The 12,647-nt window shown below is 36.1% G+C and overlaps 1 protein-coding gene across 1 annotated transcript in view; it reads right to left on the bottom strand.

Annotated features, from left to right (window-relative positions):
- HMCN1 (hemicentin 1) overlaps positions 1-12,647 on the bottom strand; it is a 398,555-nt gene that overhangs the window by 35,074 nt on the left and 350,834 nt on the right. Inside the window, exons 86-91 of the mRNA XM_033093361.1 lie at positions 10,795-10,876; positions 6,153-6,422; positions 5,419-5,589; positions 5,115-5,285; positions 975-1,145; positions 507-677 (exon numbers count right to left, since the gene is read on the bottom strand). Of these exons, the coding sequence (XP_032949252.1) occupies positions 507-677; positions 975-1,145; positions 5,115-5,285; positions 5,419-5,589; positions 6,153-6,422; positions 10,795-10,876 (1,036 nt within the window). The remainder of the gene's footprint in view (positions 1-506; positions 678-974; positions 1,146-5,114; positions 5,286-5,418; positions 5,590-6,152; positions 6,423-10,794; positions 10,877-12,647) is intronic.

The raw sequence follows: 12,647 nt of genomic DNA, 5'->3' as shown, positions 1-12,647 counted from the left end.
TTTAGCTGTTGTTTTGACCAGAAACGGGTATATATTCCAGTGACTGCGCAATTCCATGTAACATACTTTTATTGAGTCTTATAGTGTCCCTGGAGGATATGAATAAGACAAGGTCTCTGCTCTTGATGAGTCAAGGTTATAACATTCAAGAGACCACGGATTCAGAAGTTACTAGGGTCTAAAAATCTAGTTTGGTGACTGAATTAAGGCAAAGAGCTGCCTGCTTGCCTCCATAAAAAAACTATCAACATCATTAACAGTTAGTATGTAAGTAAAGTCAGTCGTCCTTGCACTCTGCAGCTGGTCCTATAGAGCAAACAAAATAGAACACAGCCCCTGGCTGTAGAAATCAATCACATCTGTGGAATTATAGAGACATAACAGCAAACCAGACAACATGTTGATATCCTAAATGAAAGGTAGACGAATCGAGGAACTTTAAGGACTTAAAGCCACAATGGAACTTTAAGAAAGTATAATGTTGACTCACTATTTCCAACACTCACTTGGACAAGGGTCACTATTGCAAAAATCACTCTGGACATCACTCCCTTCACATTTGTTTCCTCCATACTGTGGGACAGGATCAGAGCAGTCCCTTGTTCTCTGTCTGGCCCCTCCTCCACAGGACACCGTACACGTACTCCAACTGGCCCAAGTGGCCCATTTCCCATGAACTGGATGGAGGAAAAACATACGTGCTCTGTTACTACTTAAAAATGACTGGTTATAAGCTTTTGTTTCTTCATTTGTTTGTCTTGTTCCTTTGTTGTTTTCCATTTTATATATCACATATCAGTGAAATCATGTTTCTCAACTATCTTTAATTAAAAAAAAAAAAAAAAAGACCGGTTAAACCCTGGGCACTGTTAGGTTGAGTGATTTTCTTATTAACATTAATTCTTGTGGACATACTGCCTACATAAGAGGTAGACGTTAATTTATGAATGGTATCAACATTGCATTTCTCTTACCTGGACAGTGTCTTTCATTGCAAACTTGCATCTGTGTTTCTGCTCCATCACAGTAGGATCCATCAAACGATGGCGGTGGGTTATTGCACAGTCTTGTTCTTGTCTGGGTACCTTTCCCACAACTTCTGCTGCATGTGCCCCAAGGCTGCCAAGTGCTCCATGCTCCATGAACTACAAACAGCCCAAGCGACAGAGTTTCAAGTCACAGAACCACGTTTGTTTGTTTTTTTTTTTAAAAAAAAAGATATAAGTAAATTAACTCAATAATGAGTTAAATGAGTCCAGAATCTAAAAATAATTAAAACTGAACCAGAGAAGACATAAATGATGCTCTTCCTTTCTTCTTCAGGTTAGATTTTCATGGTAATTACTGTCGATAGGGAAATTCAGAAAGCTACCTAATGCCAAAATAAATGATCTTAATGCTTAAAATTATCCAAAGGGCTATTTTATTAAAATAAATTTAACCAAACTATCACATGTAAATACAATCTGAGTTTTGAGATCCTAGGTAAGTATTTGATTGTGCTCTGTACTCTGGGGGAAATGGAAGGAACCAGAAGCTTAGGAGCAGGGCTGTATAACAGATCGAGATGCAATTACGGATAATACAAAGGTTTCCACCCTGATAACTTGTACCCCAGACTGCAAGTCCACATTTTTCCGTGGCCTGATTCAGTTTCATATTTAAAAATGCACTTGGCTTATTTTAACAACATGATGATTTGCACAGTTATAACTCTTTGAAAAATGTTTCTCCATTACATAATGTTCATGAATTAAAAGTTCTGAATAACACACTCACCTGCTTCCGAAACAACAGAAAAAATTGACCAGTATTTTCCAACGAGTTATATTAAAGCCTTCCATTTATTAACTAACATATTACACAAGCTAACCACAAGATTGGAACAACCTTATGTTTCTTACCAGGTGCAAGGGCTGGGAATTAACATTATAGTTTCTCTTATGTGTAAATCAGTATCAGGTCATATTTTTGCTTTAAGGGTAATTTCTAGATGTGGGGCTCATAAAGTATGTTTTTTATTGTTACCCAGTTTGATCAAGATATAAACCAAAATAGGGCCTTAAGGCCTGTGTCTAAATAGTCTCTTAACCTGTAAGACACCAGAAGAATACATTGAAAACCAAGTAATGAAATTATCATTTGGCTGCCTTGTTTAGAAAACATTTTAAAACACATCTTTCATTTTCTTTTCATTAACTGTTTTCTAATTGAGTTCAGTACACATCCCTGTATTTTGTAGATACAGGCAAACAGAGTTGAATTTATTTTAGCTGACAAGAATTTGCACTGAAATGTATTTGAATTAACTTAAAAGGAAAGAAGAAAGCCTTTAAATATATGGCAGATATTACTCAAAACTACTTTATTAATTCAGATAGTAGATGTTCATAGACCTTATATTTGGACTATGTGATCTAAAAAATTGTGCTGTTCCAATTATTTTCATGCTCTATTTTCAAGGCTGTTGGTTAAAGAAAGCCCACACCTCTTACAACATAATGTCTTATAGCATAGATGCACTTTTTATTAAACAATTATAATTGGGTGATGTTTACTCATTTATTATCTACGTAGTTTCTATTACATGTAAACAGAAGTTTTTAGCTGAAGACCTTTTATTTTTTTTAATCAATACATAAAACCTTAACCAGATTGAACTTCATGACATAAAATGTGACAGAGTTGAAATGTTTCTTCTATATGAATGGAATGATAAAAAGAAAAAAGGGAGAATACTAATGGAAACCAGAGAAGGCATAAGACATCGTGGTGTTTAAATAATACCAAAGAAGACAACTATGGGGGAATTAATATATAAGAGGAATGAAAAGTAGAACAGATACATTTATTGTTACTCTACATTGCAGTTCTGATTCTGCAAAGGCAATAGAACAGGGCGCTAAGGGGCAGAGGTTCTGGCTGGGATACCCTGGGCCTGGCGAATAACAACGTTTGTACCTTTACTAACTGAAATCTCACATGAGTTCCTGGGCTTCTGTTGGCCGAGTCTATAATCTGCAAAATGTGGATAATAAAAGAATCTACCTTACTAGGATTAGGGTGAGGAATAATGAGTTTATAGATGAAAGATGCTTGGAACAGTGCAGGACACACCGTAAGTACTGCATACTTGGGAGCTAAGATATGAGCTAGTATGGCCATTCTTCACTCAAAGTTCTCAACGACTTTCAGAAAAAACGCTTGTAAAAATGCTCATTCTTTAAGTCTTCTGTAAGAATATGTATACAATATATTATTTTGATATATATAATTATATATCAATAAATATATACGTTTACATGTATATATGTATATATGTGTATATATGTATATAAGTATATGATGACAATGACTCTTAACTGGCAGCAGAATAGCGCACTCCAGAAGATTCCAATCTTTTTTAGGGGAAGGATTGGCAGTTTAAAAATACTATTCTAACTGGGACGGGGAAAGGACACTGTAAGCCTAAAATATTATTTTGCACCAGAAAGTAAGGAAGCGTTCAAGGAATCAAGGACACTTACAAACATCATTTAGATCCTCATTCTATAGATATCATAGTTGACAAACTGTGTAAAGATTGCTGTAATCAGGTATTTTTGGCTTTTTTACTTTATATATTGTGCTACTATAATTAGCTTTCTAATTCTTCAAGCTTAAAAAACTTTGGCTTGTGGTTTATTTTCTTTAAGGCTTTGTGGCAGTATTTTGTTTTTGCAATGGAGTGGAAGTTCTGAACTACAAATCAAGATACCCAGGATCTAGGTGAATAGGCTTGAGACTCATCAGATTGACTTGGTTTCAAATCCTTGATTCACTCACTGTTTTACTTGCTATGTAACCTCAGTGAATTAAGTATGATATATTTTCTGAATCTTAGTTCCTCATCTGGACAACAGGACGCAATACCCAATGCAGCAGATAACTATCTCATTTTGGTTTGTCAACATCCCTGTTTTTGACCATCTCAGTTACGGTGTCTCTCCCAGTGATGCTGTACCATTTCAACTCTGTTTTATTCTGTATGATATTATCTGATTATCATCCTACTTCTAGCAACCAGAACAGTGCCTTGAGCATAGAATGAGTGCTCAATAAATATGTTCTGGATGAATGAATAAATGAATGAATGAATGAATGAATGAACAGCCACTCTTCTATTCCATATGATTTCTTTCAGGCTGTCAAACAAGGAGCCCTGACCCTCTTGACACACTGTCAGCAAGTAGCTCAAATTGACTCTCAAAGTATCCTTCTCCTGAACTTGAGTTCAGAGGTGAACATGGGATCCAAACAAAGTCAAACAGGGTTCTTTCTCAGAGGCTAATATAAATTCTGAGGGAGAGAGTAACTCTTTGTCTCCTAGGCCTTAGGTTATAAGGGCCCTGTGAGCCAGTAGCTGCCAGCAGCTCATTTTTTCCACCACATGGAAAGAGTTTAAAGGAGGATAAAGCCAGAGGAAAGCAGAGATGAGAGATGGAAAACATACTAGTAAAAACACTGGCCAAATCCTTGGATTCAGTCGTACGTGAAAGTAGGATTTTTCTACTTAAGCTTATTTTGATGTTTGATTTGTCACTTTAATCTGAAAAAGCCCGGAAATACCTATGCTATAGGGTTGTTTCACAAACTCAAAAGCAACATGTAGATAAAGCACCTAGCATGGTTCCTAGCACATGATAGGTGTTTAGTCGAAGGTAGCTATCATTTTTTTAACGCTCACTAATTCTGTGTTTCTGGGAAAGTCTTTAACCTCTCTAGGTTTTATTTTTCTCACCTGAAAAATGAATGGCTGGATTAGATGTTACTTACGGTCCTCGTTACCTCTAAAATTTTATGACTTTGTAACTAGTTATGTTTTCTCTACATGATTAAAAATGCACCTCAGTTTGGAACCTTTTATCATGTTCATTAAATCAGGTATCTTACTTAACATTGACGAACATCATATCTCCAGAAATTTACCCATGAGACAGAACTAAGAACGCGGAGAATGAATACATTTCAGGGTAGCAGCCATAACATCTTTTCACAATGAAGAACAAAAGGTAATTATAACCCCTTTATAGGAGTTAAAAATATAAAAGCTTTGCTCATGGGTGGATTCTCACCTGGGCAAGGCCTAATGTTGCACATGAGTATTTCCACAGTGCTTCCTTCACATGGCTGCCCACCATGTTGAGCTGATGGATTATTGCAAGTTCTGGTCCTGGTTCGGTTGCCACGTCCACAGCTCCTTGTGCATTCTTCCCAGGGGCTCCATTCTGACCAGCTACCATCCACTACATGAAGGCGAAACATTATACCAGCAGATATATTTCAACTGAAAGTACTAATACTGGGACAATTCATTGTTAGAGCACAGACATGAGTATCTATTGAACATATGCCTATGCATTGAATAAAGAGATGTACCTGGACACAGCTTATGTTGACAGTTTCGCATTTCTGAATCTGACCCTTGACATGGCTTGCCGCCATTGGCTGGAAAAGGGCTGTTGCATAGACGACTCCTCTTTTGGATGCCTTTTCCACAGGTGACACTGCAAGATCTCCAGGCAGACCACTGAGAAAATCCACCATGAACTGCAAATAAAACATTGTACTTTGTCTCTGCTTTAGTAAATAAACAAAAAATTGCAAGTTGGATTTCATTTAAGATATGCACTAGATCTAGAGCTAAATCTGTAATTGCTGAGAAATTGCTTATGGAAGCTTTCCTTTATTTTTTTAACATCGAAGCATGAGACAAGAACTTCAGTTAACTAGTTTCTTCCCAGTTTCAATCATGACTCGCTTGGATACGGTTGCTGAGTTAGCAACCAAGAAGTTTATAGTGTTTACCTTTTGGACATAAGTCATTCTTTAAAGCCAAATATATGCATTGATTTCTGAGAATAAATTTGAGTTCGTTTTCAATCAAAAATTCAGTTTGGGATTTTGAACTATTAACTTGGTATTTTTCAGCTCTAATCTGTATTGTTGTTAGTCCCTTCCATGTGTAAATTGTGATGTGGTTTTGGGCCTATTTCTATAACTTAGGAGTATCGTCGAAGTAAAGGAGATTTGGACTAACATGCTTAACAATTTTTATGATTTGAGTTGCCCCAAGTGATGTTTAATACGAATATCCCTCCAATCTCACTCACCCTGGACTGTGACCGGTACTCTGACTAGGACAGAACCCATTAAGTTTCGAGCAACACATTCATATTCAGATGTATCTTCTTTCTGAGCAGCAGAAATATACAATGAGTTGTTGGACAGCACATTAACTCGGTCATCCCAGGGGATAGAGTGTCCTTGACGGGACCACGTGATGGTTGGATGAGGCTCTCCAGCTGCCTGACAATTCAATATGATTTTGCCACCAGCATTAATAACAGTTTCTACTGGTTCAAGAGTGATGATAGGAGAACCTAAAGGTCAAAAGCACATAGTGTTTCTTAGTTTTTGTGGAGTTATAGTAACATTTTTATCAATAGTATATAGTAACGTTATTTTGAAAAAAGAAAGCTGATTAGTTTATAAAATACTGTAGCTTCTCAACTACTATGGTTGGAATTGCCATTGATAGAATTCTCATAGCTCTGGTTTATTTAGGGAATGTCAGAAATTTTAAATCCCTAAGTAGATTAGTCTAGAGCATGGGCTCTGCAGGCATGTTTTCTGAATTCAAATTCTGCCTCTACTACTTACTACTTCTCTGAGACTTTGTGACCTTACAAATGGTGCCTAATCCAGAGGATTCTTGTTAGACTCCATTAAGATGATATAAACACAGCTCTTTGACGAGATAAGCACACAATATTATTTGTACTATTGTCATTGCTGTTTTTGTCTGTTTTACATGGTAAACATTAACTTCTTCCCCTTACATCATTTTTGAAGTTAAAAGTCATTATTAACTTATTCTTTCATTATTGGTCATCATTCATTTATTCAATAAACATATATTGAGAACCTATTTGCCAGGCATTGTGCTAAATGCTGAGGTACAGAGATAATAGATATAACTTCTAGTCTTAAAAAGCTCACAGTCCATTGATAAGATGGAAAAGTAACTAATTATTTATCAGTGCTATAAGACACCTACAGAATTTAGTAATAGAATAAGTAGAATAAAATAAAATAGAATAAAATAGGATAGTGTCAGTAAATGTGTGATGATATGGGAGCATAAACAACACTAGCTAAATAAATCAAACGAAAGCATGTCACTGGAAATGGAGAGAAAAGGGAATACATTCATTCAAGAATTATGAGCAAAGTAGGAATAGTAGGCCTGTGTCATTAAATGGGATGGAGTACCTGGAAGAATTGATGGCTACAGGGTTTTAACTTGGGCAATATAATGAGTGTTGGGCAATTCAACAGAACATAGGAGGAAGAACAGATTGGTTGGGGGTGGGGGAGTAAGGAATGATGATTTGCATCCAGTTAGAACCGTTCAGCTTGCGGTATCTGTGGAACATTGATGTAAAGATGTCTAGATGGAAAGTGAATATTCATATCTGGAGCTCAGAATAACGATAGCGGCTAGAACTATAGACTTGTGAGTCTTCCATGAGTGGAAAAGATTGCTTCAGCAGTGAGTCTAAAAGGAGAGGAAGAGGGCCAAAGACAGAAACTACTGCAACACTATTATTTAGGAGATGGACAGGAGACAAGCCTATAAATGATGCTAAGAACTGATCACTGAGGTAGGAAGAAACTCCAGAGAAAACAGTATCCTGACAACCAACAGAAGGCATTTCAAGAAGGAGCGGGTAGTGAATGCTATCTATAGCGGATGACAGCGGCTCAAGTGAAGTCATTTTAATGACTGTAAAAGGAGTTGTATATACCTGCTGACAGAATGTTTATCTTTATAGTGGTCTACAGTCCAAGCAAGATAGAATGTAAAAGACTTCATGTGGTACAAGAAGCTAGATGGGATTTTCAGAAATGGGTAAGATTATGTACATGAGAAAGGAGTCCACTTGGCGAGAAGCAAATGGCATGGAGATTAGCTTTGAAAGGATGATTCACCCTGTAGCAAACAAGGTTTTAAATATTTGGTTAAAATCTTCAAAGAAAATCAGGAGGGTTTACAATTGAACAGGAAAGCAAAGGGGAGCTTGTATATTCTTGAAGGAACATGACTGATGAAAACAGTGTTTTAGTGGGATTGAATTAATTGACAGGTGGGATGATTTACTCAATGAGAGGTAATGGATAGCAGATAATTCACGGTGGTGGCTACAGATTTTAGATCGAGAGGTGCATGTGGAATAATAGAGCGTAAAACAAAAATAGAAGTAAAATGTGTTTTATTGTGATATTAACATGCTATAATAGTATTTTATGTAAAGGTATCACTGACATATCTTTTACAAAAGTAATTTCATATGAAATCTGAATCTCTCAGTGAGAGTCACGAATGCATTATTCATACAAATGCCCACATCATCCGTCCTACACAATTGCCTTCATACTTGGTGTTTACATTAACCTCACTTTCGAAACTTTCACAGCTGGCTGGGGCTGTTATTTCTTTCCCAGTGTTCAGATTACACTATGTATTCAATCAACTATTGCTGAATAAAGTAAATACCTCAGATTAATCACTCAACAATAAATGACAACATAATGACTAAATGAGCTCATTTGCTCATATTATTATGGTCAAAGAAAATGTCAAATAAAACTCAGAATCTTAATTTAGATACCATATTAGAACACTTCCAATTGCACATAAGGCTATAAATTAATTCAGCAATAAAATTCCTTATGTACATCTTTCAAGATTGAATTAATTCCACCAGTCACATAATGATCAGTTAAATATGGACATTTTTTTATCCAAATGAAGACATTGCTTCCGGTACTCTAATCTTAATTTTAAACAAATCGTATTTTGGTTTTTTCATTTATATGTATTTAAATGAAGTTATTGTCAGTATGTATAAATGAGCTAATCTGATGTATCCTGTCTTAAGCAGGGTCAGTGTAATATTCTTACAGATTAGGAAAGATTAATTGTGTGATGCTCTACCTACATTCACCCAACAAAAAGGGGAGGAATGTTTCATAGAAATGACATTTATTTGGGAAATGTGGCACATTACATCCTCCTCTTGTTGAATTATAACTCACACTAGCAGATTAACATTTCTGGAAGGCTCTGTAGTAAAGAAACTTGATACACAAGTGGGTCTTGGCATATACTGGTGCTCTTTATATATTTAATACTTGAATGAACTTTGTTTAAACTATTTTTTCTCAGACTTATTTGACCATGGAACTCTACTTTTTTCCTAATAACATCCCACAAGGTTATCATTTGACAAATATGTACTTAGCAAGATATGGAAACAACCAATGTGTCTGTCAATGGATGAATGGATAAAGAAAATGTGATACACACACACACACACACACACACAAAATGGAATATTATTCAGACCTAAAAAAGAAGGAAGTCCTGCCATTTGAGACAACATGGATAGATATGGAGGGCACTATGTTAAGTAAAGTAAACCAGACAGAGACAAATAATGTATGGTATCACTTATACATGGAATCTTAAAGGAAAAAAAAGTTGAACACATAGAAACAAAGAGCAGATTGGTGGTTGCCAGGGGCTAAGGGGTGGGAGAAATGGTCAAAAGATACAAATTTTCAGTTATAAGATTAATAAGTTCTGAAGATCTAATGTATGGCAAGGTGACTATAGTTAATAATACTGTATTGTAGGCTTGAAATTTGCTAAGCACATAGACCTTAAGTGTTCTTACCAAAAAAAACAAACCAAAACAAATGGTAATTGTGTAAGGTGATAGATGTGTTAATTAACTGATTGTAACAGTCATGTTACAACACATACATGTATCAAATCATCACATTGTACACTTTAAATATATACAATTTTATTTGTCAATTTTACGTCAATGAAGCTGGAGGAAAAACACTCTGTTAGATATTTTAAAAATATCTATGAAATGTTAAAAGTCTTAAAAATTTTTTCAAATGTTAAAGTTTGGTAAATAGCTGTTAGTAAATCCTAGTCTATAGCATTTCTCAATAGTGAGTGAAGACAATGTAAATTCATCCCATCAAATACTGAGCCTATTCACAAAACAGGTTGGTTTGCTCAAATTCTCAACCCAGTGATGGTGTCCCGGGGTCAGCCCCTGAAGTGGTTCTGGAGACTGTCCAATGGGCTACTGGAGTCTTTCCTGTTTTTCTAATTACAAAATCTCTGTCTTCCAGTGGCTGATTTTGAGGGGCCTCATCATGAACGTGATAATCCTGCCCAGGTCGTACAGTTATTTCATGGAAGATGGAGCGCAATTGACTTGGAGCACTTAAAGACATTTACATTAGTCTTTACTTTTAATACATATTTTGAAAGTGCCATAAAATGGCATCTTCGTAAGTATGTTAGAAGAACTGTGATGAATTATAAGAAGGGTAGTTGACTGAACATACTACAAACAAACAAAAAAGACTCTGTCACCAAACCACTGATCTAGAACTGCATGTGCTAGATAAAATAGAGAAAAATAATCTGGGCAAAACTGTATCAGCCTTATGCTTGATAACAATTACTCTATCGTCAGCAGAACATTCAAGTACAGACACTCTGAGAATTACCATTAATATATTTGATATAAAGTTAAGGAAAATGAACATTTCTCATTAGGCAACATTTCTTAAAGCAGGTGTTTCATTAGATATTTAAAAAATTAAATTTTTGGGGTTGACATTGGTTCATAAATTGAATTAGAATTGAATTAAGCAGCTTACTCTGCAGAGTCAGACTCATGCTACGCTCCACCACTCCAGCTTCATTGGTAGCTACACATGTATAGTCACCAGCATCTTCATTCTATGGAAAGAAGCAGTTGATCAAAATATGAGCTTACAGAACAGGGAAAATAACTTTGGTCGCGGTGTCTGGTCTACATGACATTTCCTTTGTGAGAAGGCATTTTAATGCAAATAGAAAAACCCACATGTATTTACCCTCAAAGATCGTTTTAAAAAAGAAGAAGAACAAAAAGAAATTCCCAGCCAAAATTTATTCAGCCTATCATTGCTCTCTGGGAATAATAACTGCGAGGACACCAAAGCAAAAATAACATTTTACAATCGTCCATCCAAAATCATCTTATTGAAGAAAATGGGGCCGGCTTGGTGGCTCAGGCAGTTAGAGCTCCATGCTCCTAACTCCAAAGGCTGACGGTTCGATTCCCACATGGGCCAGTGGGCTCTCAACCACAAGGTTGCCGGTTCAACTCCTCGAGTCCCACAAGGGATGGTGGGCTCCACCCCCTGCAACTAAGATTGAACACGGCACCTTGAGCTGAGCTGCCTCCCGGATGGCTCAGTTGGTTGGAGAGTGGGCTCTCAACCACAAGGTTGCTGGCAGTTCAACTCCTGCAAGGGATGGTGGGCTGCGCCCCCTGCAACTAGCAATGGCAACTGGACCTGGAGCTGAGCTGCGCCCTCCACAACTAAGACTGAAAGGACAACAACTTGAAGCTGAACGGCACCCTCCACAACTAAGATTGAAAGGACAACAAACTGACTTGTAAAAAAGTCCTGGAAGTACACACTGTTCCCCAATAAAGTCCTGTTGCCCTTCCCCAATAAAATCTTAAAAAAAAAAAAAATAATGGCAGATGCTATTCTTACAGTTTCTTTAACAAGCATTAAGATAATCAGGACAAATTAATAAATACTGAGTTCTTTCTAATGGAGGTTATTTAATAAAAAAGAAAAAAAAATTAGCTTGGCCTCTATCTAGAGAGCTTGAAATTTAGGAAAGAAGTGAAAAACTAATTTACTGGTAATTATAAAACACAGAATGTAATTCACAAATTTATATGTATGTGGTAGAGAAATAAGTACTATATGAGTTTAGATTTGGTGACTAATCAGAGTCACAGATTTCACTGAAGGTCTTGTGAAAAGGAGAATTCTGGCCTCGTTAATAGAAACATTAAGTCAATAAAGGGAAACTGAATTGCACAAGTAGAGGAGTGTAGGAGAAAGAAGACAAACGTTGATTTAGATGTTTAATTGGGTGTCAATGCATTATCCAAATAGAAATTTTTATTTGGATAATACATTGGCAACTGCAATTGGAAGTTGGATGAATGTCAGGGTGGAGGATAGATATTTAAGAATTGGAAATTGTATGGTGTAAAACTTATTAGTATGAACATTGGTATTAGAAGAAGTACCAAGAACTTCATAGGTATAACAGTGATATTAACGTTTGTGTAGAGCAAAACGGGTGTGGAACGTAATGAAGAAACATGAAATTCATTAGTGTTACAGCAGCTAAAGGTAGATATCATCTCAAAATTGAAGGGACAATTAACAACATCTAATGTTGAAATAAAACCAAGCATAATAAAAGACTGAGAGTGGTCATTGGATTAGGTGATTAGATCGTACATTTTAATTAATTCAACAATGGGTTAACAAATTACCCCTATGTAGTCTAGCTGAGAAATTTTTAGATAAAATATCTTATTCACTTGACCCTCAAATTAGAATAACTTAAAGCACCACTCATTTTCTATATTACTAAAAGTTTTGGAAAGCCTAATATATAGTTACCAGCTTAGTGGTGAAAAGTTTCCTATAAT

The sequence above is a fragment of the Rhinolophus ferrumequinum genome, chromosome 22, assembly GCF_004115265.2.
Source record: "Rhinolophus ferrumequinum isolate MPI-CBG mRhiFer1 chromosome 22, mRhiFer1_v1.p, whole genome shotgun sequence".
In the NCBI taxonomy this organism is placed as follows: Eukaryota; Metazoa; Chordata; class Mammalia; order Chiroptera; family Rhinolophidae; genus Rhinolophus; species Rhinolophus ferrumequinum.
This window is presented reverse-complemented; position numbering and strand designations above follow the sequence as displayed.